The sequence below is a fragment of the Saccoglossus kowalevskii genome, chromosome 19, assembly GCF_978046115.1.
Source record: "Saccoglossus kowalevskii chromosome 19, keSacKowa6.1, whole genome shotgun sequence".
Classification (NCBI taxonomy): Eukaryota; Metazoa; Hemichordata; class Enteropneusta; family Harrimaniidae; genus Saccoglossus; species Saccoglossus kowalevskii.
In genome coordinates, this window is record NC_140659.1 from 6464601 (window position 1) to 6488915 (window position 24315).

Consider the following 24315-nt stretch of genomic DNA (forward strand, 5'->3'; position numbering starts at 1 on the left):
ATTTCGCCATAGGACGTCATGTGACTGGCGGAGAAGATTAACAGAGGTTACCTTGTTTGCTACATCATTGGAATATTCAGGTCGTCGTGTGTATATTCTTTGGCCTAGTAATGTGTATTAGTGTAGATGTATTCAGTAAAACAGTATGTGAAATTTTTATATAATGAAATAACTGCTCATCATCGACTTTATAATATACATGACATACATTACCAAGATTGAGTAAGGTATATAGATTATTAGACATATTTTAAAACAAATATGCAGGCATATCTAATTACGTGCGATAATGCTTATTTACACTAAAATTCAATACAATCAGTGAGCACACGGTTGGAAAAGATCAATTGTGGCAGTAAGATTTTTGCGGTCCAAGCAGAATCATTACTCGTGCGTAATCGTGGAGTCAATATAATGAATCAACAATAACGTTGGACAATGGTAAGACTCCTAACAAGTTTATTTTAATCAAACTGCTGGACCGTTTGTGTCGGGTCTTGGGATCTGACAAATTTTACTTTTTCAAAATCACGGAACGCCTTTCTGTGGAAAATAAAATGTACGTGAGTATTAGCAAAATATGCAGTAATGTTATTTCATATGTATATGGTATAATCGATAGAGTATTTTTAATTTTTCCTTTTTTTCGGAATAGTAGGTTCTTGAAAATATTGACAGAGAATAAAAGATAGAGAATTATTTTAAATAGGAATATTTTTTTGGAGACGGGCTGAAGAGATCGTGAGTACCTACATTGTTAGGTTGTCACACCGCTCAGACGATAGTTTGCTTGTTGTTGTATTAGTTGATACGAATGACCGCAATGAGAAAGAACTCATTTGGCTTCGACTGCGTGGGAGCGATTGGATTGATAGCGCCTGTGTACTGGAGCGAAACGTTAAGTTGAAACGGAAAGCCTGTTCTCTGTGAGTGCACAGTGCAATGAAGCGTGTTAGATCAGTCTGTGAAAATATGAATCGAGACAATTGATACTGTTACATAGTGATATACTAAATGGAAATGTTAAACGTGTGCAGGAATATGAATAACTTGAATGCTATAAGGATGGTATTAAAGTCTGGTTTCACTTGAGGAAGCACACAGAGGTGTATTATTATTATACATTAGTCACCGTAACGCCATAAGTTACAGAGTGCCTTAATTTTGCGGTATTTTACGGGGTATTTTCATTATACCGTATCAGGTAAGCGATCCTCTAATAGTAAAAACAAACATGGCTGCCACCAGGGTTTGACCGTACTCCACACAAAAAAGTTCGCTGATTCTGTTCTAAACATTTTGGATTTCGGCATTCCCATGATATATCCTTGGAAGGAAAAAATGTATAAGAATAAGGTTATTATGAGCGTCGGTCGATACTGCCGCTGTACTATCTTTGTGCATACTTTGAGGTATCCTCGTAAAAACTTAATATTATTCGCTGGGAATGTAATAAAATAATGGTATATATGGCAATTTATCACCAATTTAAATCAACTCAATAGCCGTGTTTCGTATCACCATCGATGGTTTTAATTCATTTTAGTTTGCTTCGTTTTTTAACTACAGTATATGAGTGAGTATTGCCTTAATTTGCAGGCGATTAGTTAGGTAGTTAGGTAAGGATGTAGTATACAATCATATGAAATACACAGAAACGTTCGGTTTAAAACTTACAGTTCATATTATCTCAAACCCTGCAAATAGGAGTGTGCATGGAATTATGGGAAGAAACAGTGTGCATTGCCGTATGATAACTGTCATAAAAGTGATTGACAGGTCATACTTGTTTACAACTCTGAAAGGACAATTGGAATCTACCAGGTGTGCTTGTGATTTACATAACAATAGAAGTTTACGATCTACTGAGTTGTCTATGGACACAGCTACTGGCAAGACCACATTCTGATTGGCCCATGTGGAAGCCCCAGGTGATGTACCTGGATCTGGGCCATTTATGTCTATAGATTGGCAAGACTAAGGACAGTTTTTCAACTGAATACTTTGTGTGTTGCTGCTGCGACATTGTGAGACAAGTGATACAGGCTTCAATGATCGTTCTGCGAGTCTTGTATGAACTGCTCTGTGATCTCCTGATATCAGCGGTGCCCTCCAGAATAACAGCGTACCTCTGCAAACAAGACTCCCGTATTTCGTTTCGTTACTCAAATAATAGTACACCTGGTAAATTCGAATTTTCCCTCCAAAGTTGTAAACACCATTTGTTATGTAAATTACAAGCACACCTGGTAGAACCCACTGTCCTTCCAGAGTTGAAAACAAGTATGACCTGTCAATCACCTTTATGACAGTTATCACAATGCACACCGTTTCTTCCCATGATTCTACGTACACTTCCATTTGCAGGGTTTGAGGTAATATGAAAAAAAAACATGAAATAAAGGATGCTGACAGTGATCAATTTCTACATCCTGGAACTGTGAGTTATCACCAATGCACGCTTTCCTAGGCAATCCCATATTTTAGTGAATTTATTCATTGTATTTATTTTCCTGTGCTTTGTTTTTTGTAATTATTTTGATAGGTATTAAATCCATGAGCTTTAACTCGCTATTTTGGTGTATGTGTATTTCATTCCCAGTACTATTGTCTTATCTACCCCATACTAGCAGTGAAAGAACCCCTTGTCCAGTGTGAGTTATGTTGGTGCCCCTCTCAATAGTAATAAGAGGCCTTACACTGTGACTTTACCCGTGATTACTGTCCAGTATGTTCAATCTCACATACCCTCCATTTCCTTTTTAGTAATGTATGATTTCAAAAATATTATTTAACTACGAAGAGAGTTTCTGAGTGCATTCCTGATTGGTATCATTTACTATATATAATAAAATGTCTTGTCTGTCAGCAGCGATCAATATGTAATACATTGTTATTTCGCTCTAAAACAAAGCCTGTGTAGAAAAGATCCTAGTATGCGACGGGAGGATTAACGTGGATTGCACTTAGAGATAATTGCTGCCAATAGCAACAGAAACTACAAATGAAGATATAATGATATAATGGGTAATCAATTTAATTAAATAAAAGATCCACTTTAAATTCACTGCTAGCGTCTAATGTTCGGAACAGTGGAAATGTGTATGCGTGGATCAGACATAAATATGTATTCCATTTGACATGGAAACACATGTAATGAAAAGCAGTACAATAATATGAGGTTATTACGAGAATACCTCAAAGAATTCACAAAGACTTTACAGCAGCAGTATCGACTGACCCGCAGCGGAGGTCGATGTGCGGCGTACTATCTGAGTGCATACTTTGAGGTATTCTTGCAATAACCTTATTATTATACATCTTTTACTTCCAAGGATATACCATGGGAATACCGAAATCTAAAAACAGAATCAGCGTACTTAATTGTGTGGAGTCTGGTTTGTTTTTATTATTAGAGGATGCTTACGCGCGTAATCATTCCATATTTGGATTACGCATTTTATTATATGGTAGGATGAAAATACCCCGTAAAATACCGCAAAATTACGGCACGCTGTAACTTGGTGTATAATAGTTGTAGATATCTCTATACTTTGTAATCAAATCACGGCAACTCGCATGACAATTCGAAAAAGCTGGAACATTTCAATATATTTCTGTTAGAAAGATGCGTGCTGGTGTTGCTACATTTTTAGTTTCCCCACTTGACCAATATGTTGTAATGTTCAACCTCATCTTGACCCAGGGGTTTATGTCCGAGTGTATAATCTCACTGCTTAATTCGCCTTCAAAATTAGCATTCATTAAATAAAAAAAAAATATACTCATGACAGTAATATGTAATTAAAGTAATATGTGGACTTTAAAATACATTTATGAGTTATTGTTTTTTAACAAGTGTGCAACAAGTATACAGTTGAATATCAAGACATAATGTCCATAGCGCTCCAATATGAGATTTATTAAATGAACACTATTTTAGTATGTTTAATGTGTACCATGTTGACTGCTTGAAACGTGAAATTACTCCATTGTTTAATAAATCAGATGATAGCAAATATAATCGGTAAGTAATGACGATCTCCCAGAATTCAAATTATATGTCACTTGAGTTGATATACGCTAGATATATGTTAACGCATACACTATGATAACGCCCCGTCCACATACACCGGTTATCTAACACCATAACGACGCTTCATTTGCCGTGAGTTTAGTTTACTAACATTTGCCATCTATGCTCATTGTTACGTTGCATTGAAACGTAAATTTGGACTATTTTGATTTTTTTGAATTCGTCAAAAACATATCTTCTGGAAATCCCTCAGTATCAGATTATGTTTTCGCCAAAGGCTCAGAACGAATAAAAGACACGACTCTAGATTAATATATCTGATATAATTGTAGGATTACGAATTTAACATCCTGTGTATTACATGAACCCATTTCGTGGTTTCTAAAAGAGTAAAAACATTTTAGAGATTTCCGGCTTATTTGCATAACTCTTCAACGTTCACGAACACCGATGGCCTTTAATTTACGTTATTATGGTTAAAATACGGTATTATTAGAGTTAAATCAAACCGTAATCGTTTCACAATCCGTCATTGCCACTAGACATGAAACCAATTTTGTGCTCCGAGAATTTAAGGTTGAGGGATTTTGAAATGAAATTGTGTGAAACTGCCAACATCTCGCGATATTTGGCGGATTTTATGGTAATTAACCATCATGTCAAAAGTTCAAATCTCCGGACTAATCAGAATGCAGAGATTTGTATTACCCATATTTAATAGTATATAGTTAATATATGATGTTATAACGCTCCTTTATTACACTAATCTACCATGATATATTGAATGGATATCATTATTACACTACTTCCTCACACTGCACAACCATGATATATGGGTTAAGTACATATACCTACCCTAAATCCATCGTTCAATAATCCATAGACGATGGGATTTACAAAGCTGTTTGACATGGCCAACCAATGAGCACAGAAATAGCTTATGTGAACGGCACCTATGTTGATAGTCTTCAACCGAAACCTTGAAACTATGTTCAAAATATTCAGAGGTAGCCAACATATGCAAAACAGGAGTACTAGCAACAACAGCATCTTTATAACCTAGTAAAAGAGAACACTGTAACTTTACTCAAAAGACTTGTGCTAGTGAAATTGCAAACTAATCACAGGCAATTTACATGAGTGCACTGTATATACACTTGGTACGGATCTACGTCTCTGAAGTAATGAATATGCACTTATAACGATAATTACGACGTAGAATACTTCGACATCATCTGCTTTCATCAAGTATTAAGTATTGGTGAGAGGGGCGTAAAAACGTGTCACTCTCTTCCTGGAATGCATCGTGGCACTTGTTAAGAGGGGACTAAAAACGTGTCACTGTCTTCCTGGAATGCATCGTGACACTTGTTGAGTGGGGCGTAAAGACGTGTCACTGTCTTCCTGGAATGCATCTTGACACTTGTTGAGAGGGGCGTAAACACGTGTCACTGTCTTCCTGGAATGCATCGTGACACTTGTTGAGAGGGGCGTAAACACGTGTCACTGTCTTCCTGGAATGTATCGTGGCACTTGTTAAGAGAGGCGTAAAAACGTGTCACTGTCTTCCTGGAATGCATCGTGACACTTGTTGTAAGAGGCGTAAAAATGTGTCACTGTCTTCCAGGAATAAATCGTGACACAACATAATCAATATTTGGATTATAATGATGGTATAATTTCTATTGTATTTTGTTTTTTGTTCTAACGTGTTTATATCCAGCAAGCTAAATTGCGAAGATAATGCTGATTCGCTGTAATATGATTGGTGTGTTTTAATATATTAAATTTGAGTTGCTTAAATACGCCTGTTACCTTCACACGATATATTTCAAAAGTTTGTTGAAAAAACGATATGGTTATTTTTTAACTACATTTGTGCTCAAAACAAAATAATCCAATAAATCTGAAATATAATTAAAAACTATGTTTTCACATGCGAGAACGTTATGTTCTATGCATTGGAAGCTCTTATCTATGACAATGCAATACTCCTCATTCTTTCATTTGAGAATGTGACATATAATGCATTGCCGATGATTGGAGAACTTGTTGAGCTACCCTTTTCATAATCATAAATGGCGTTTCAAGTGTTCAATTTATAACGTTTTATAATTCAATTTACGTTTAATGATCGACTAAAGTGAGACAATATTCGTAGACCCAGAATAGCAGGAAAAAAATCCTAATCTAAACCATCGCTCGAGTATGAGTGAGATCGCCATTGGTATTTCCGCATGCATTTCAAATATCATTTATAATTTTGTAATATCAAATAATAATCTATATTAGCAATATTTATAAATGCTTATGTACAGGTTACAATATTATCAATATTCAAAAATGAAAGAGGACAGTGACACATTCTTTAAATACATCTGTATGATAGGTATATGTGGTATTATCAAATGCATGTTATGTACATGTATCACTTTTCACTATAGATAACACACGACACGGCCCTGTCATATTTAGTGTAATAGCTACATTGATTATTTATGTTTTGGAATTTAATATCCCCTTTGATTAATGTATATCAGTAACTTGGCGTCACTCTCGGCCACCTGTTCACTTCTGCAACGTTTACCCCTATGCGATGTAATGTAATGTAGTTATACGTACCTTTCGTTTGGACTTTGCGTGTGTCAAATCTCTCGTTCGGTCGGCATTCCCAGGTATGTGCCTTCCCCAGAGCCGGAGAGCAACTTGTGTGTACGTGTAGCCGAGAACACATAAGGGAATTATGTAGGCAATTGTGAAGATAAATAATTCATAAACAATCCCAGTCGAGTCACGTGTCCATCTTTCACCGCATATAGCCATGAATGTTTCTTCCGATACTTGATACTGTTTGGCTTGTACAAACACGAGCTGAACTATCGCCAAGGAAAGTGACACAGTCCATATTAGTATTATCGCTATTTTCGAGGACTGTTTGTAGAGCCTTTTTCTCATGGGGTACATCACAGCAAAGTATCTATCAATTCCAATCGCTGTCAGGGTGTAAATACTTACTGTAACCGAAACCTAAGAATGGAGAGAGAGAAAGAGAGAGAGTACGAAAATGTCGCTTTAGAACTCACGCTATGGTTTGTTAAAAACTTTTTTTCCGAGCTCTTCATAACATTTCCAGCATAAAATTAGTGAAGTTTCAATCATCTTCTATGTGAATTTAAGTGAGTATTGTTCATTTTGCACTTCCAAATAACAGTACGTACCAATAATTGAAAACTCACGAGAAATTAGGTAATTCTTTATTATTTTACAGTATTTTTAGTGTGCGAAACAAAAAGCATTGTGTACAAAAAACAGCAAATTGGCAATAATGCGATTATATTTATTTGTAAACCTAGGGTGTATATCATGATACGTTCATATAATATATAATAATTTATATAATATGATAATTTTACTGCTACGAATACACCTTTCGAATATAATGTCTTGTGGAGCCTATGTAGTCTTATTTAAACAAAAAAAAACATAATAAGCCAGAATATTTTTTAAAACAGAATATTATTTATATTTTCTTTGTCTGCCGTGGGTTCGTGTGATATTGTTATTAGGAATATCTCCATGACGTATTATTTCGTGTAATGATCAGCGCTCGGAATATATATTGACACATTAACAAAACTGCCGAGGAGCTTTTTTATACTCTCCTAAAACCTTCCACAGTGTTCGTCTCCGTGTTTGATTTGATTTTATTATCGCACACGAACTATACCCATGTCTATTGTTGACGTCGTTGTTAGATTTCCGATTTCTGCCTCTCTTTTGTTGTATTCGTCAATGTAATCTATATTTACCCTGAAGTGAATCCAGGTCATAAAGACAATAGTCTTGATATTTTGTGTTTTTTTCTATTTGTTTGAATTGGTTGTTCATATTCAAAAAAATATGACCATCATAACAATTTATCTTCATCACAAAATAATCGTTCTTAGACAGTTATGTAAAGTAGTTACCTTTTTAGTTTTAGTTTCAAGCGTCTATATTGTATTTGAATATGAAACCTAATTACTTACTTCTCACCCTAATTTGCATATTAAAACTTATATATTGCAGGTTATGTTTTCTGAAACACTACATATTGCACCAATTAATACATAATATATATATAGCCATGTGTTTACGCATGCGTACCAGGCACATTTTATTCAACATTTTAATATATACCTATACATTCACGTCATTTGTGAAACGTTTGACGAAACCCTACAGATTGTTCTGGTGCAAGGCCTTGTTGTCAGCAATTCACATAAATTGATCTATCTAATTCAATACCATTCCGGCTCAATTTTATTCCTTGTAACAGGCTTCATGTGGATTCAATTTATTGGCATTTCTGATAGGTCGGTTTTCAATGATAATCATTTCACAATCCATCGAGGGATAATTACGTATATATTACGTTATTGGGGCGGTGATGAATAATGTGAATATACGCATATTATATTGCTCCTCAATGCGATATGATTTAAGAGTCGAATGATGTGCCTCCAATATATATGAAATACGATATATATACATTTATACACCTGCAGCAGATGTATTCAAATGTATCCACAAGCTCAAACACGGTAAAATTATAATTGTTATATATTATTTCAAGTACGCGGTTTGACAAAACTTTATTTACTTTATCTTGACAATCAGATTACACTCACGATTTGTCAATTTGTCGTAACATAGCGTGCATCATACCTGTAAAATGATTAAAAACAAACAAAGGATTATTAAAATAAAGTTTTCGACCCGTAAATAACAGCTTTCAATTTATGCTACGTATGCCGAGCACTTTCGACAAACCGACGTTCAATTGAAAATGTCACTTCCAATATATTGATGAAAAGGAGATGAAAGATGTGCACGATTTGAAATGAATAAGTTTTGATTGCAGGGAGAATTCAGCTGCTTCAGCTGCTGATCAACATACTACGTGACTGGGCATAGTAAACGAAAAATAGTTTATTTGTTTTTTAGTCGAGATAAAAGGCGACCTCGTTACAATACTGGGTGGCATATGATTTTAAACCTAAATTTACTATTGCCTAATACATTTCAAAAATGGGCGACATCTTTTAAGACCGAAAGTACAATGCCGGTTGGGAATCGTAGTCATTGATAAATATACAATACAACTAGGCATTTCAGCGAATGGAAGACTACAATATATCAGTCCATGTGTTCCCATTTACATACGCAGTTAACATGTTTGTTTTTATTATGCGAACGACTGCACTAACGTACTTATAGTGCAGTTTCATTCACACAAATTATACTTTAAATATTGCAGTACTCGAACTACTATGTAATACGGGAAACATAGGCATCGACTTGCCATTGTTTGTTGTAGTACAAATATACAAATGTTGTCAACTAACAACATAAGCACTTGAAACTAATTCATATGTTGTATGTGAGAACGAGTCTACGTTTGTTCAAATAGTGATTGGATTATTCATAATTTCAAAATATTTTAATGGTGCTTTCAGTCCTGAAAATTCACATAAGTGTTCTTTTCTTTTAGTTAACGTTATATGTTAATTATTGATTGATCCAATATCATGCTGACTTACTAAGCTTAAAACGCTCCAAAGATTTCGAAAAAACGGAGTAACTTGGAGTCGTTTTGGTTTGATGAAAATATTCCATTATTACTTTTATTTACTACACGTGAAGACAGCTGCGTATTTACCAATCCTCCAAAGGGACTGCAAGGATTAGTTGTTTTAACGCACATATACCGGAGTAAAACATGGAACGGGGGGACGTTTCTTTTTTTGACATTGGAATCCAATAAGAGGATCGTGCATACCTCAGCACCAACGGAAACTTAGATGGTTCTAATGCTACAAATAACAATTACATCGTTACTACACGATTTTCCCTAAACGTTAAATCATAGAAAAAAAATGCACGTATCAGCGGTATAACGTTGTCGAGTTATACTTAGTCACGAAATAACTGCAGGCGATATGAATGTGTCCCACGACATAAAGTATTTCAATACAGTATTAGTGATTATTTTGCTTAAAGTGAAATACTTCTGCGAAACCCATTACACGCCGTAAAGGAATTCATTTAAATTAGTCGTTATAGTCTCTTCTATTTCAGTGGAAGTATGAGCTGAATTGCTCAACATATAATGCATTTTAAATTATTATATATTGCCAACAGCAAATCATATTTTGTCATATTATGAGAGTGACTGAAGCCTCATTTATATATACGAAAAAATCGCTATGTAGTTTACATGTTCCTTAGTAGCATTATAGTTGCATGTAAACCAGGAAATTCACAACCACGTTCAGCATTTTTTATTATTTAATTTGCTTTTCATTTCAACAAATGATTTTTAGGTATTTTGTAAGGTCTGATGAAACATTTAATTGCTGTTGATTAATTAGTGAAAGACGAGGAGCAACCGTTCTTCACCCAATCCTGCCGGACATGGCAGAATCGCTCGATGAATATTTTACAATGGTTGATATTGCCTGGTGAACTCTTTTCTATCCACATACTTCCTCAGTTGAGTCGAAGTATATGTACAAGACTTGAATTTAATATGTTGAAAAAAACGAGCCCACAAAATAAGCTGCTCTCTGATTGGTCTGACTGTTAGGTGTTAGGGTTGGGAAGCCAATCATGTACATTCTTGTAAGTAGCTTTATATTGACTGTACTTCTGTTACGTTTTGCGATGAGGTTGAGGTTACAGTGATTGTTCACGTACGCAAAGAATATTCACAGATCACTAAATAACGAGCCTTAAATCACCTGAACAAACAATATTCTATATGAATACTGAATAAATCTGACAATGTGAACAGGCACCCATGGGAATTAACCTCTCAAATGCCGTGTTGTTTGCTGGACACATCCTTACTATATATCATTCCGCGATTATATGTGGTTATTATATAACTATATTTAAGTGTTCCATTTATATGATCTTTTAATGTATGAACATTTTGCGAGCAAATCAGAAATGTACCGTAGGCTTAGCTACGCAGTTAGTGTTTACAGAATGTGTTCTCGCGTGTTTTATCTCTAGAGACGATTCCAGGTACGCGTCGACATCTTGCATGACACGAGAGACTTTCGAAGCTATTGATCCGCATTATTCGTCACACTTTGTCGTATTCATACATCGCTTTATAGGTAATCATTATAAATAGTCAAAGTAATTTTTAAATGTCAAACATAATAATGTATATATAGCAGATAAGTGATGTTACCGTGCACCACGTTGAACTCTGCAATGTCGTGCGCGGCGCTATTTTATTACACGCGTGTGCACATTAAACGTACTTTTTATTAATATTAAATAAATAGAATACGTTTTGACACATAATTAATTGCTCTACGGTGTTATTAGTATATAACAATGACACTTAATAACAAATCGCATCAAATATTTTGAGCTATATCCGAAATACAGTCTGCATATGACACGATAAGTCATGTTGGATTCTAAATATTTCGATATTATTAAATTAGTGCATCATTTTAAGAAGCTCTTTTGTCGCAAATAAATCAACGTATGTGTGGCTTCCGCCATGCACATATAAGGACAGGTATCAGTACTCAAAACAGATATTTCGTGAATATGAACACATTTTGGATGGTGAGTAACACTATAATATATTATTTAGGTCTGCTTCAATAAATTATCAACTCGGAGATATCTTATAGTCGCACACGTGCATCATATATAATAGAAATATATAAACCCGGTCAATTTCCATATACCAGACTTTCAAAAACTAGAGATACATTTGCCAGTAGCTGGCATACTCCTGCACGGTACAAACAACTATGTGTTTCTTATTTAAAATGTGAAAAATCCATCGTACTGCCGCCGATTCGAACGTATTCGTGTCAGCGAAACGCTCCGAGATTCATTCAATATAAATAAATGTTACATTAAGCCATAATATTGGGAGAAATACGTTTATAATATATTATATATTCAGTACACAAATATGGTTAAAAATAATATACGCGCAATAATTGTATGCCTTGAACACGCAACACATTATTAGATTAAGGACACATGTATGTGACGTAACTATCCACTGAATTGTCACGAAAATCAACAAATCCCAGTAACACAAAATATATCCCTAACTGCTAAAGTAAATGAATACATAACTTATACTTCGACTAAATCGGACGTTGCATGTAGATGTGACGTCCTCGCTTGCAAATCTTCGAAGACGCCACAACCTAGCTCCTGCCGATAATTTTTAAATGATTATAGTAAGCTGGGAATTATTTCTACATGTACTAATATACATAATAAATTCAGACTCCTCTAATCACGGATGTGCGATCATGTAAGATTATGACACGTGCGATAAATATAAAACTAAATTCTACTATTTATTAAACTCGAGTAGAAATTCATATTTAATATATGTGTCTTCTTAGGTGTGCTACTGTAATATTCACTTATTGAATATGATATTACGGTGAAACGCATGAGAGATCTTTCACAGGTTTTACTCAATTTCCGCAATCTGGCGTCAGTGAGAATAAAACGCGTTCGATTACTTGACAGACGCTAGTGCTGGTAACACAGAATTGTAGTTTAAACTAATATGCAAATATATAATAAATCATTCACAGTAATCCGCAGATTAGGTTTAATAATTCAAACGCTCAAAAATGCAAATCGGAAATATTTCTTTGCTATATGATCACAATATGTTCCTGCGCACATGCGCAAATGGAAATGGACATGACTTGAATAAATAAACACTAATAATGGCACAGTAATAAGTGGGTACTTAATTGGAACGCATCTATATATAAAATAAACACCAGCCACAGTACTCTATATTCAAATATAGTCATTACACATTTAATAACCCATAATTTAGCAATGAATACTCATACTTTAAAATAACATATACTTATAAACGTAATTGTTATTTTGTAAATCCGCCAACTTAGTTTCTTTCCATGTTCTTAAATTTCCCTGGGTAAAATGAGCGTCAAATCATACGATCAAGCCACAAAGCGTAAATTAATGCACACCTCGTATTACGCACCGTACACACATCTGTATTCTTCAAAATACTTGTAGACATAGTCACATATATCCACCAAACTATCCTAATTTGAGGGTTTTAGAAAATGGTAAGTCTTATTAGACATAAGTACTGTGTAGTCATATCTAAATCAAAATGTTTCCAAGTACTAAGTCGAGAACTATCATATGCCATGATATGTTGCATGATCTGTAACCGACATATTTAAATTACCCTTCCACTAATTAACTGAATAGACTGCTTTATTTCAATATCTTCAATCAAAGACCAATTCCGTTAGCTAAACACGGTAAAGTTACATTGAAAGTACCATTCATAATTCAATCGTCCCTGGCTTGGTCGTGGGCATACACGCTTTTCCATGATGGCAGATTCAAGTTAACACAATTATTACACGGATTTTAATAGATTTTAATATATGCTACATACAATAAACATCTCACTAACGTGTCTCAGAATATTACATATATATTAATGGCCACGATGTGGCGGGAAATAATGAAACATATAAAATTGAAAATAAATAATATAATATACTGTTAGTAGAAATTTAAGACTGAGCATGAAAGCTCATTTTTATTAGCACATCACCAGAATAGCAAAATGTGAATAATTTGTGTATCAAACTTACAGGAGGACGTTTTTTTTTACATTCTGAGTAGTTTAAACTAGACATGATACTCTTATTTACCAAGTGGCTACATGTAAATATTGGTTTAATATAACACAATTCAATACATATCTAGCAGCCTAGAGTTACGTCTGAATTATTCGTCACAGTATATATCCGTCACGGTCGTATATAAGCTACTCAAGAGGAAGCCACTATAATACGGGTGATCCCCAGAGAATAGCAAATTTCATTTTTTTCCTTCCAACTCATATTACATGTCAAGACTTGTTTGTGGGGTTGTATTGTATTCTCAGTACGTTGTAGATCAAAATCAGTCGATATCAGTGTTACAAAGAGCAACAACAAGGTTTAGCCTTTGTAGCTGGGTAACGAGCATATGAGATCCGTTCGCATATAAGCTCAACAATCGGAAGCTGCAGTATTAAGTGTGATCGCCATAGAATTGCTAATTGTATTCTTTATTCCAACTCAAATTGAATTGAACTACTTGTTTGACGGATCGATTTATATTCCCAGTACCTCCGGCGTTGATTGCATAGATGGGACGTCACATATGTTTAGTATGAACTAAATTACTAATAATAAATAAATGAATTACTTTATTATTTATTGAAGTTCGTGATATTACGTCATAAAAAAACGTATCATAATCAATTCTATTTTTTCTTTGTCAGTTGTGTATTTAGGTTCAAGTGAAAAAGTTAAATTTGTAAATGTTATGTATCTAATGAGTAAACACTTGGTAATAACAAGTTTTGCGTATCAACGATATCACAATAAAACTATTGTAAATACACAATTGTTTATTTACTGAAAAAAACTGCATGCGAATTGATGAGCTGTGCTATAATTTATTATCATTTTGCCTAGTATTTAATTAAATATTTTTTAGTTATTAATTTAATATGATCAAAACTTATCAAAATATTTGCATACATACGTTTTGTTACGTAAATATTTGAATTATTTCTATAGTGTTGACACATTAAAAATGTACTTAGTTACTACCATTTATACAAAGACAACAACTAAAACCATATCGTACGCACACAATCGCTTCATATATTACAATGACAACCAAACATAGAACACATATCATGACAATGACTGACAAAGAATGCACAAGTGCAAACTAACACCATGTATTAGTATACATTTAAACGCATACTTAAAACGATGTTAGAGGTGTAATAAAAAATGTATCATTATCAAAATCTAAGTTACACGCAATTCACCAAAATTAATATTTAATTTTCATAACAAATAATGTATTAACAAGTACATAAATAAGAATTCTGAACTGTTTATCTTTGTTCAATATTGGGTGATGTTTAGTTGCCCCATTCTGTTTACTACCGTTTACCCCTTAGCAGTTACATGTAGTGTGTATGCGATGGGCGAAATCTTATCAACAAAATCGTGATTGGCATGAACCTCTTGTTGCGATTCCCAACAACTATGACATATTTTGTTTCCATGGTGACAAACATGAGCATAGCGGTCATTGTCAATTTGATATTCAATAATAACTCCGTACTTACATTGAGCTGCATCGAATGAGTAACGTTCAGCGATCAAACACGTCTCTTGGGCAATGTATATGTTACACGTGTAATTTAGTAATTGTAATGAGATTCGTATAGAATAACTCAAGAGTGATATGTATGTACTCCATCATCAACCTTAAACCCGATCTACATGCACGTGAAGGGTTATTCAAAAGCACCCTTGAGAAGGACATCTCTTGAGACTTGTCGAATGTCATTTAACATTTTGTTGAAAAGAGTGAATACACTATGGATTTCATTATCATGGCCGCTATTCATTTGGTAGAGAGATAGAATTTATAACAATATTATGTTGTTCTTACCTGTTGAACAAAAGCCACTAGTTTACACATTTCTTTACCGAAGATCCAATATCCAAGCATGGCTTGCACGAATGAAAAGGGGATACAAAATATCGCCATGGTCAGATCGGAGACAGCGAGATTGATTAAAAACTTATTAAGATCTGTACGATTTCGTTCGCTGAAACAAAGAACCAGAATCACAACCACGTTGCCAATCAATGCGAGTAGCGCCGCAACACTATACATGGTGATTAGAGCAAGTTGGCCGCTATCTTCGATTCCGAGTGGTTTAAAATAGCTTGAGTCATACACGGCAAAATACCACGATTCGTTATTAACCACTGAATAATTTGGAAATGACATTTTGTTGCCGGGATATTCGTCGAATTCTTGCGAATCTGTGAGCATCATAGAAGCATGTGTTGCCTGAGTTCACAAAGCTCTTGTGAGACCGTGAAATCCACGCCGAACTATGCTTGCACACTGTGATTCAATTGCGTATGCTAATTGTATGTTAATAAGCAACAACATAAAGATGGTTGCGCACATGATGATTGGTGAGATTTCGAATGACTGGCTAAATACATTACATTGGAAGAGAAAAAGCTAGTACAAACACGGGGCAGTGAGAAACTCGGGTCCAAACAACAAAGTTTGAGAGTTGAAATAATTTAACCACTATTTAAAAGTATGTAACGTGTTCTATGTTAGATGAGTATCCCCCACCAATAAAACATAACATAAACTACATGTATATAGACAAATTGTGAATTCTTTCAGTTTACAGTGAACATTATATCACTGTCTTAAGTAGACGCTTTTTAGCTGCCTGGGAAAGAACAATATGTCAATAAGTTTGTATGATTTTAATTAAAGTGGGTTAAATATGTCTTGTATATTTCGTGTGAAGGAGAGCGCCCGCCATCATCGGCGTTTGACATTATATATATTATCCGTCAACAATAATACGGTCACTCTTATTGGTTAATAAAAAAAAAATTATTAACCACAACGACAGGTATATTCGAATTGTTACATATAATGACAGAATAATGATGCTTCTACTAAATGAGAATATTTCGAATTTAACAATGTACGTTTTAGAACATAATTGATTATGAAGGGAATAATGCAGAAGAATTAGTCAGTAGCTGCTGCTAAGTGTTCAAAACTAATTACCACTGTAAATCTTCGGAGCACTTTTGCGTTTTTCAAACACTGTGTTAATTTGAAACATTTAAATTGAAAACATATTTATAATATTATAAAACATCTGTATTTTTTATCAAAACATTATTGTTTTAGTATTTCTGTAAAGTGTTTGTCTAGTTAAAACACTGGTGGAAACACTTTTCAACACATGTTTCTGGTGGAAACACTTTTCAATACATGTTTCTGGTGGAAACACTTTTAAATACATGTTTCTGGTGGAAAAACTTTTCAATACATGTTTCTGGTGGAAATTTTTTACAATACATGTTTCTTGTGGAAACACTTTTCAATACATGTTTCTGGTGGAAACACTTTTCAATACATGTTTCTGGTGGAAACACTTTTCAATACATGTTTCTGGTGGAAATACTCTACAATACATGTTTCTGGTGGAAATACTTTTCAATACATGTTTCTAGTGGAAACACTTTTCAATACATGTTTCTGGTGGAAACACTTTTCAATACATATTTCTAATGGAAACACTTTTAATACATGTTTCTGGTGGAAACACTTTTCAATACATGTTTCCAGTGGAAACACTTTACAATACATGTTCTAGTGGAAATACTTTACAATACATGTTTCTGGTGGAAACACTTTTCAATACATGTTTCTAGTGGAAACACTATTCAATACATGTTTCTGGTGGAAACACTTTACAATACATGTTTCTGGTGGAAACACTTTACAATACATGTTTCTGTTGGTAATACTTTACAATACATGTTTCTAGGGGAAACACTTTACAATACATGTTTCTGTTGGTAATACTTTTCAATAAATGTTTCTGGTGGAAACACTTTACAATACATGTTTCTAGTGGAAATACTTTACAATACATGTTTCTAGTGGAAATACCTTACAATACATGTTTCTGTTGGTAATACTTTACAATACATGTTTCTAGGGGAAACACTTTACAATACATGTTTCTGTTGGTAATACTTTTCAATACATGTTTCTGGTGGAAACACTTTACAATACATGTTCCTAGTGGAAACACTTTACAATACATGTTTCTAGTGGTAACACTTTACAATACATTTTTCTGTTGGTAACACTTTCAATACATGTTTATAGTGGTAACACTTTACAATACATGTTTCTAGTGCACATACTTTACAATACATGTTTCTAGTGGTAACACTTTACAATACATGTTTCTAGTGGAAATACTTTACAATACATGTTTCTAGTGGTAACACTTTACACTACATGTTTCTGTTGGTAACACTTTACACTACACGTTTCTAGTGGTAACACTTTACAATACATGTTTCTAGTGGAAATACTTTACAATACATGTTTCTAGTGGTAACACTTTACAATACATGTTTCTAGTGCAAATACTTTACAATACATGTTTCTAGTGGTAACACTTTACAATACATGTTTCTAGTGGAAACACTTTACAATACATGTTTCTAGTGGTAACACTTTACAATACATGTTTCTAGTGCAAATACTTTACAATACATGTTTCTAGTGGAAACACTTTACAATACATGTTTCTAGTGGAAACACTTTACAATACATGTTTCTAGTGGTAACACTTTACAATACATGTTTCTAGTGGTAACACTTTACAATACAGTTTTCTAGTGGAAATACTTTACAATACATGTTTCTAGTGGAAACACTTTACAATACATGTTTCTAGTGGAAACACTTTACAATACATGTTTCTGGTGGAACCACTTTTCAATACATGTTTCTAGTGGAAACACTTTTCAATTCATGTTTTTGGTGGAAGCACTTTTCAATACATGTTTCTGGTGGAAACACTTTTCAATACATGTTTCTAGTGGAAACACTTTTAATACATGTTTCTGGTGGAAACACTTTTCAATACTTGTTTCCAGTGGAAACACTTTACAATACATGTTCTAGTGGAAATACTTTACAATACATGTTTCTGGTGGAAACACTATTCAATACATGTTTCTGGTGGAAACACTTTTCAATACATGTTTCCGGTGGTAACACTTTACAATACATGTTTTTGGTGGAAGCACTTTTCAATACATATTTCTCGTGGAAACACTTTTCAATACAAGTTTCTGGTGGAAACACTTTACAATACATGTTTCTGGTGGAAACACTTTTCAATACATGTTTCTAGTGGAAACGCTTTTCAATTCATGTTTTTGGTGGAAGCACTTTTCAATACATGTTTTTGGTGGAAGCACTTTTCAATACATGTTTCTGGTGGAAACACTTTTCAATACATGTTTCTGGTGGAAACCCTTTTCAATACATGTTTCTAGTGGAAACACTTTTCAATACATGTTTCTGGTGGAAACACTTTAAAATACATGTTTCTGGTGGAAACACTTTTCAATACATGTTTCTAGTGGAAACACTTTACAATACATGTTTCTAGTGGAAACACTTTACAATACATGTTTCTGGTGGAACCACTTTTCAATACATGTTTCTAGTGGAAACACTTTTCAATTCATGTTTTTGGTGGAAGCACTTTTCAATACATGTTTCTAGTGGAAACACTTTTCAATACATGTTTCTAGTGGAAACACTTTTAATACATGTTTCTGGTGGAAACACTTTACAATACATGTTCCTAGTGGAAACACTTTACAATACATGTTTCTAGTGGTAACACTTTACAATACATTTTTCTGTTGGTAACACTTTCAATACATGTTTATAGTGGTAACACTTTACAATACATGTTTCTAGTGCACATACTTTACAATACATGTTTCTAGTGGTAACACTTTACAATACATGTTTCTAGTGGAAATTCTTTACAATACATGTTTCTAGTGGTAACACTTTACACTACATGTTTCTGTTGGTAACACTTTACACTACACGTTTCTAGTGGTAACACTTTACAATACATGTTTCTAGTGGAAATACTTTACAATACATGTTTCTAGTGGTAACACTTTACAATACATGTTTCTAGTGCAAATACTTTACAATACATGTTTCTAGTGGTAACACTTTACAATACATGTTTCTAGTGGAAACACTTTACAATACATGTTTCTAGTGGTAACACTTTACAATACATGTTTCTAGTGCAAATACTTTACAATACATGTTTCTAGTGGAAACACTTTACAATACATGTTTCTAGTGGAAACACTTTACAATACATGTTTCTAGTGGTAACACTTTACAATACATGTTTCTAGTGGTAACACTTTACAATACAGTTTTCTAGTGGAAATACTTTACAATACATGTTTCTAGTGGAAACACTTTACAATACATGTTTCTAGTGGAAACACTTTACAATACATGTTTCTGGTGGAACCACTTTTCAATACATGTTTCTAGTGGAAACACTTTTCAATTCATGTTTTTGGTGGAAGCACTTTTCAATACATGTTTCTGGTGGAAACACTTTTCAATACATGTTTCTAGTGGAAACACTTTTAATACATGTTTCTGGTGGAAACACTTTTCAATACTTGTTTCCAGTGGAAACACTTTACAATACATGTTCTAGTGGAAATACTTTACAATACATGTTTCTGGTGGAAACATTATTCAATACATGTTTCTGGTGGAAACACTTTTCAATACATGTTTCCGGTGGTAACACTTTACAATACATGTTTTTGGTGGAAGCACTTTTCAATACATATTTCTCGTGGAAACACTTTTCAATACAAGTTTCTGGTGGAAACACTTTACAATACATGTTTCTGGTGGAAACACTTTTCAATACATGTTTCTAGTGGAAACGCTTTTCAATTCATGTTTTTGGTGGAAGCACTTTTCAATACATGTTTTTGGTGGAAGCACTTTTCAATACATGTTTCTGGTGGAAACACTTTTCAATACATGTTTCTGGTGGAAACCCTTTTCAATACATGTTTCTAGTGGAAACACTTTTCAATACATGTTTCTGGTGGAAACACTTTAAAATACATGTTTCTGGTGGAAACACTTTTCAATACATGTTTCTAGTGGAAACACTTTACAATACATGTTTCTAGTGGAAACACTTTACAATACATGTTTCTGGTGGAAACACTTTTCAATACATGTTTCTAGTGGAAACACTTTTAATACATGTTTCTGGTGGAAACACTTTTCAATACTTGTTTCCAGTGGAAACACTTTACAATACATGTTCTAGTGGAAATACTTTTCAATTCATGTTTTGGGTGGAAGCACTTTTCAATACATGTTTCTGGTGGAAACACTTTACAATACATGTTTCTAGTGGAAACCCTTTTCAATACATGTTTCTGGTGGAAGCACTTTAGAATACATGTTTCTGGTGGAAACACATTTCAATACATGTTTAGTGGAAACACTTTTCAATTCATGTTTTGGGTGGAAGCACTTTTCAATACATGTTTCTGGTGGAAACACTTTACAATACATGTTTCTAGTGGAAACCCTTTTCAATACATGTTTCTGGTGGAAGCACTTTAGAATACATGTTTCTGGTGGAAACACATTTCAATACATGTTTCTCGTGGAAACACTTTTCAATACATGTTTCTAGTGGAAACACTTTACAATACATGTTTCTGATGGAAACACTTTTCAATAATATTTCTAGTGGAAACACTTTTCAATACATGTTTTTGGTGGAAACACTTTACAATACATGTTTTTGGTGGAAGCACTTTTCAATACATGTTTCTAGTGGAAACACTTTTCAATACATGTTTCTAGTGGAAACACTTTTCAATACATGTTTTTGGTGGAAGCACTTTTCAATACATGTTTTCCGGTGGAAAACTTTTCAATACATGTTTCCGGTGGAAGTACTTCACAATACATGTTTTTGGTGGAAACACTTTACAATATATGTTACTGGTGGAAACCCTTTTCAATACATGTTTCTAGTGGAAACACTTTTCAATACATGTTTCTGGTGGAAACACTTTAAAATACATGTTTCTGGTGGAAACACATTTCAATACATGTTTCTCGTGGAAACACTTTTCAATACATGTTTCTAGTGGAAACACTTTACAATACATGTTTCTGATGGAAACACTTTTCAATAATGTTTCTAGTGGAAACACTTTTCAATACATGTTTTTGGTGGAAACACTTTACAATACATGTTTTTGGTGGAAGCACTTTTCAATACATGTTTCTAGTGGAAACACTTTTCAATACATGTTTCTAGTGGAAACACTTTTCAATACATGTTTTTGGTGGAAGCACTTTTCAATACATGTTTTCCGGTGGAAACACTTTTCAATACATGTTTCCGGTGGAAGTACTTCACAATACATGTTTTTGGTGGAAGCACTTTACAAAATGTGTTTCCATTGGAGACAAGATGACGTGCAAAATTTCCCTGCAATGTTGTAATAAAAACACTGACTGCAAGCGTTTTAATCATATACACATTTCGTAATTATGCAGATTTTAAACATTTTAAATGTTTTTAAAATGGAGACAAGCTTATAAACACTTTAGATGTGTTAACACAAAACAGTAAAATGTTTTATTTTAAAACAGTAATGTTGTAAATAAGTTATTTGCGATTTTAAGGAAAACACTTAATGTACATTTTTGGTTTTAAAGTGGGGTCAAAAGTTAGATTTATTTGTAGGGATCACTATGTATGAAAAAAATAGAGAAATATGTCACCTTGGCCGGTAGTTTACCTTCACAAATGTTGTTTTTTAATGGATAAAACTGTCATATTAATGAAGTGTTTTACTTATGTGTTAAGGTCCGTTACACACCACCGCAAATAGAATCCAATATTTTCCTTTCTGGAAACTTTGAATATTAATTTTGCACCAATGCGCCTGAAAACGGATAGCATGATGATAATAAATTGTACTATAACAAAAATATGGAGAATATTGTGATTACAAATCTGGGTTGCATGTGGGAGGCAACGGCGTCTTGTAGTCGGTCATCGTCTCGACCGTTCGTTTAAGTTAGTGCCGGTACTGTAATTAACTTAGTTATACCAGTGTTATGCAATTAGTAGAATTAGAATGTAGTAAACCCTATCATGCTGATGTAACCATGTTTCGTATTATTTATTATTGTTATTCAGCCAGATTTAGCTAGTTAGATAAAGCACAGTTGAGACTACTGTTGCTTCAGTCCTACTGAAACTGAAAGAGGTATGATGCAATCTTGTAAGTACGTGGTACGATTTGTCCTTAGGAGGAATACCTTATTAAAAAAAAAATTTAAGGGAACTTACAAATAGTAAAGCTACTTCCTTTGGCGACCACCTAGACCGGTCTAAATTGGTTCGAAATAAAATTTTGTTTTGCAAAGATTATTAATAGCAGTGTTTACATGTTTTACTTTGAGGAGTATTAATATGAGTGTGATAGCACCGCTGACTAAACGCGACATGTCAGTGTGAACACATGTATGAAATCGAGTAGCAGCGGAATACCTGTTCTGACAAAAACGAAACGAACACTATAATATATTCCGGTGACACTGGTATACAGAAACCCATACACACGACAGCGAGTAAAAGCCATACTATCGAGAGAGACCTAGCTCGAGCCATTCCATTAGAGAGCGTACCATTAGAGAGCGGTCTTAGCGATCACGTGACAATGTCATGTGATCAATTCAGCGAAACGTGTGATCACCTGACAAGTGCTGGATACACGCTATAGCGTACCATACGCACTCACACTGTTAGCGGCGGAGTGAAACGCGCCCATGTCATGCTATTAACCGATTACTGACGTCTATATATTTCATGTCTTTGACATGAAAGCTATAAAATATATAAAATACAATGCCTTGCTATCGTTTGAACATTTCAAATATTTAATTGGCCTAGCGTTTTTTTTCATTCCATTGGAGACGAGTCGCTCTTCATTCCATTACAGGACGGTATGACCCAAACCACCCCCTAACGTCGCTCTATTTACTTGAATTGATATGGGAGCTATTAAATATAATTAATAACATATATTCAAACAGTTTTGAACATTTCAATTATTTAATTGGTCAAGCGATATTGTCATTCCATTACAGACGAGTCGCTCTTCATTCCATTACAGGACGGTATGACCAAAACCACTCTCTAACGTCGCTCTATTTACTTCAATTGACATGGGAGCTATTAAATATATTTAATACAATATATTCAAACAGTTTTGAATATTTCAATTATTTAATTGGCCAAGCGATCGTGTCATTCCATTACAGACGAGTCGCTCTTCATTCCATTACAGGACGGTATGACCAAAACCACTCTCTAACGTCGCTCTATTTACTTGAATTGACATGGGAGCTATTAAATATATTGAATACAATATATTCAAACAGTTTTGAATATTTCAATTATTTAATTGGCCAAGCGATCGTGTCATTCCATTACAGACGAGTCGCTCTTCATTCCATTACAGGACGGTATGACCAAAACCACCCTCTAACGTCGCTCTATTTACTTGAATTGATATGGGAGCTATTACATATATTTAATACAATATATTCAAACAGTTTTGAACATTTCAATTATTTAATTGGCCAAGCGATATTATCATTCCATTACAGACGAGTCGCTCTTCATTCCATTA

General features: G+C 34.0%; 1 protein-coding gene across 1 annotated transcript; it reads right to left on the bottom strand.

Moving 5' to 3' along the window:
* Window positions 1-464: 464 nt before the first annotated feature.
* On the bottom strand, window positions 465-15991 carry LOC144346436 (RYamide receptor-like). The gene is made up of 5 exons (XM_078007191.2): window positions 15602-15991; window positions 6659-7063; window positions 4892-5095; window positions 754-962; window positions 465-543 (listed from the first exon to the last, which is right to left on the bottom strand). The coding sequence occupies exons 1-5, from the start codon at window positions 15989-15991 to the stop codon at window positions 465-467; spliced, it is 1287 nt and encodes a 428-aa protein (XP_077863317.1).
* Between the last annotated feature and the right edge of the window lie 8324 nt (window positions 15992-24315).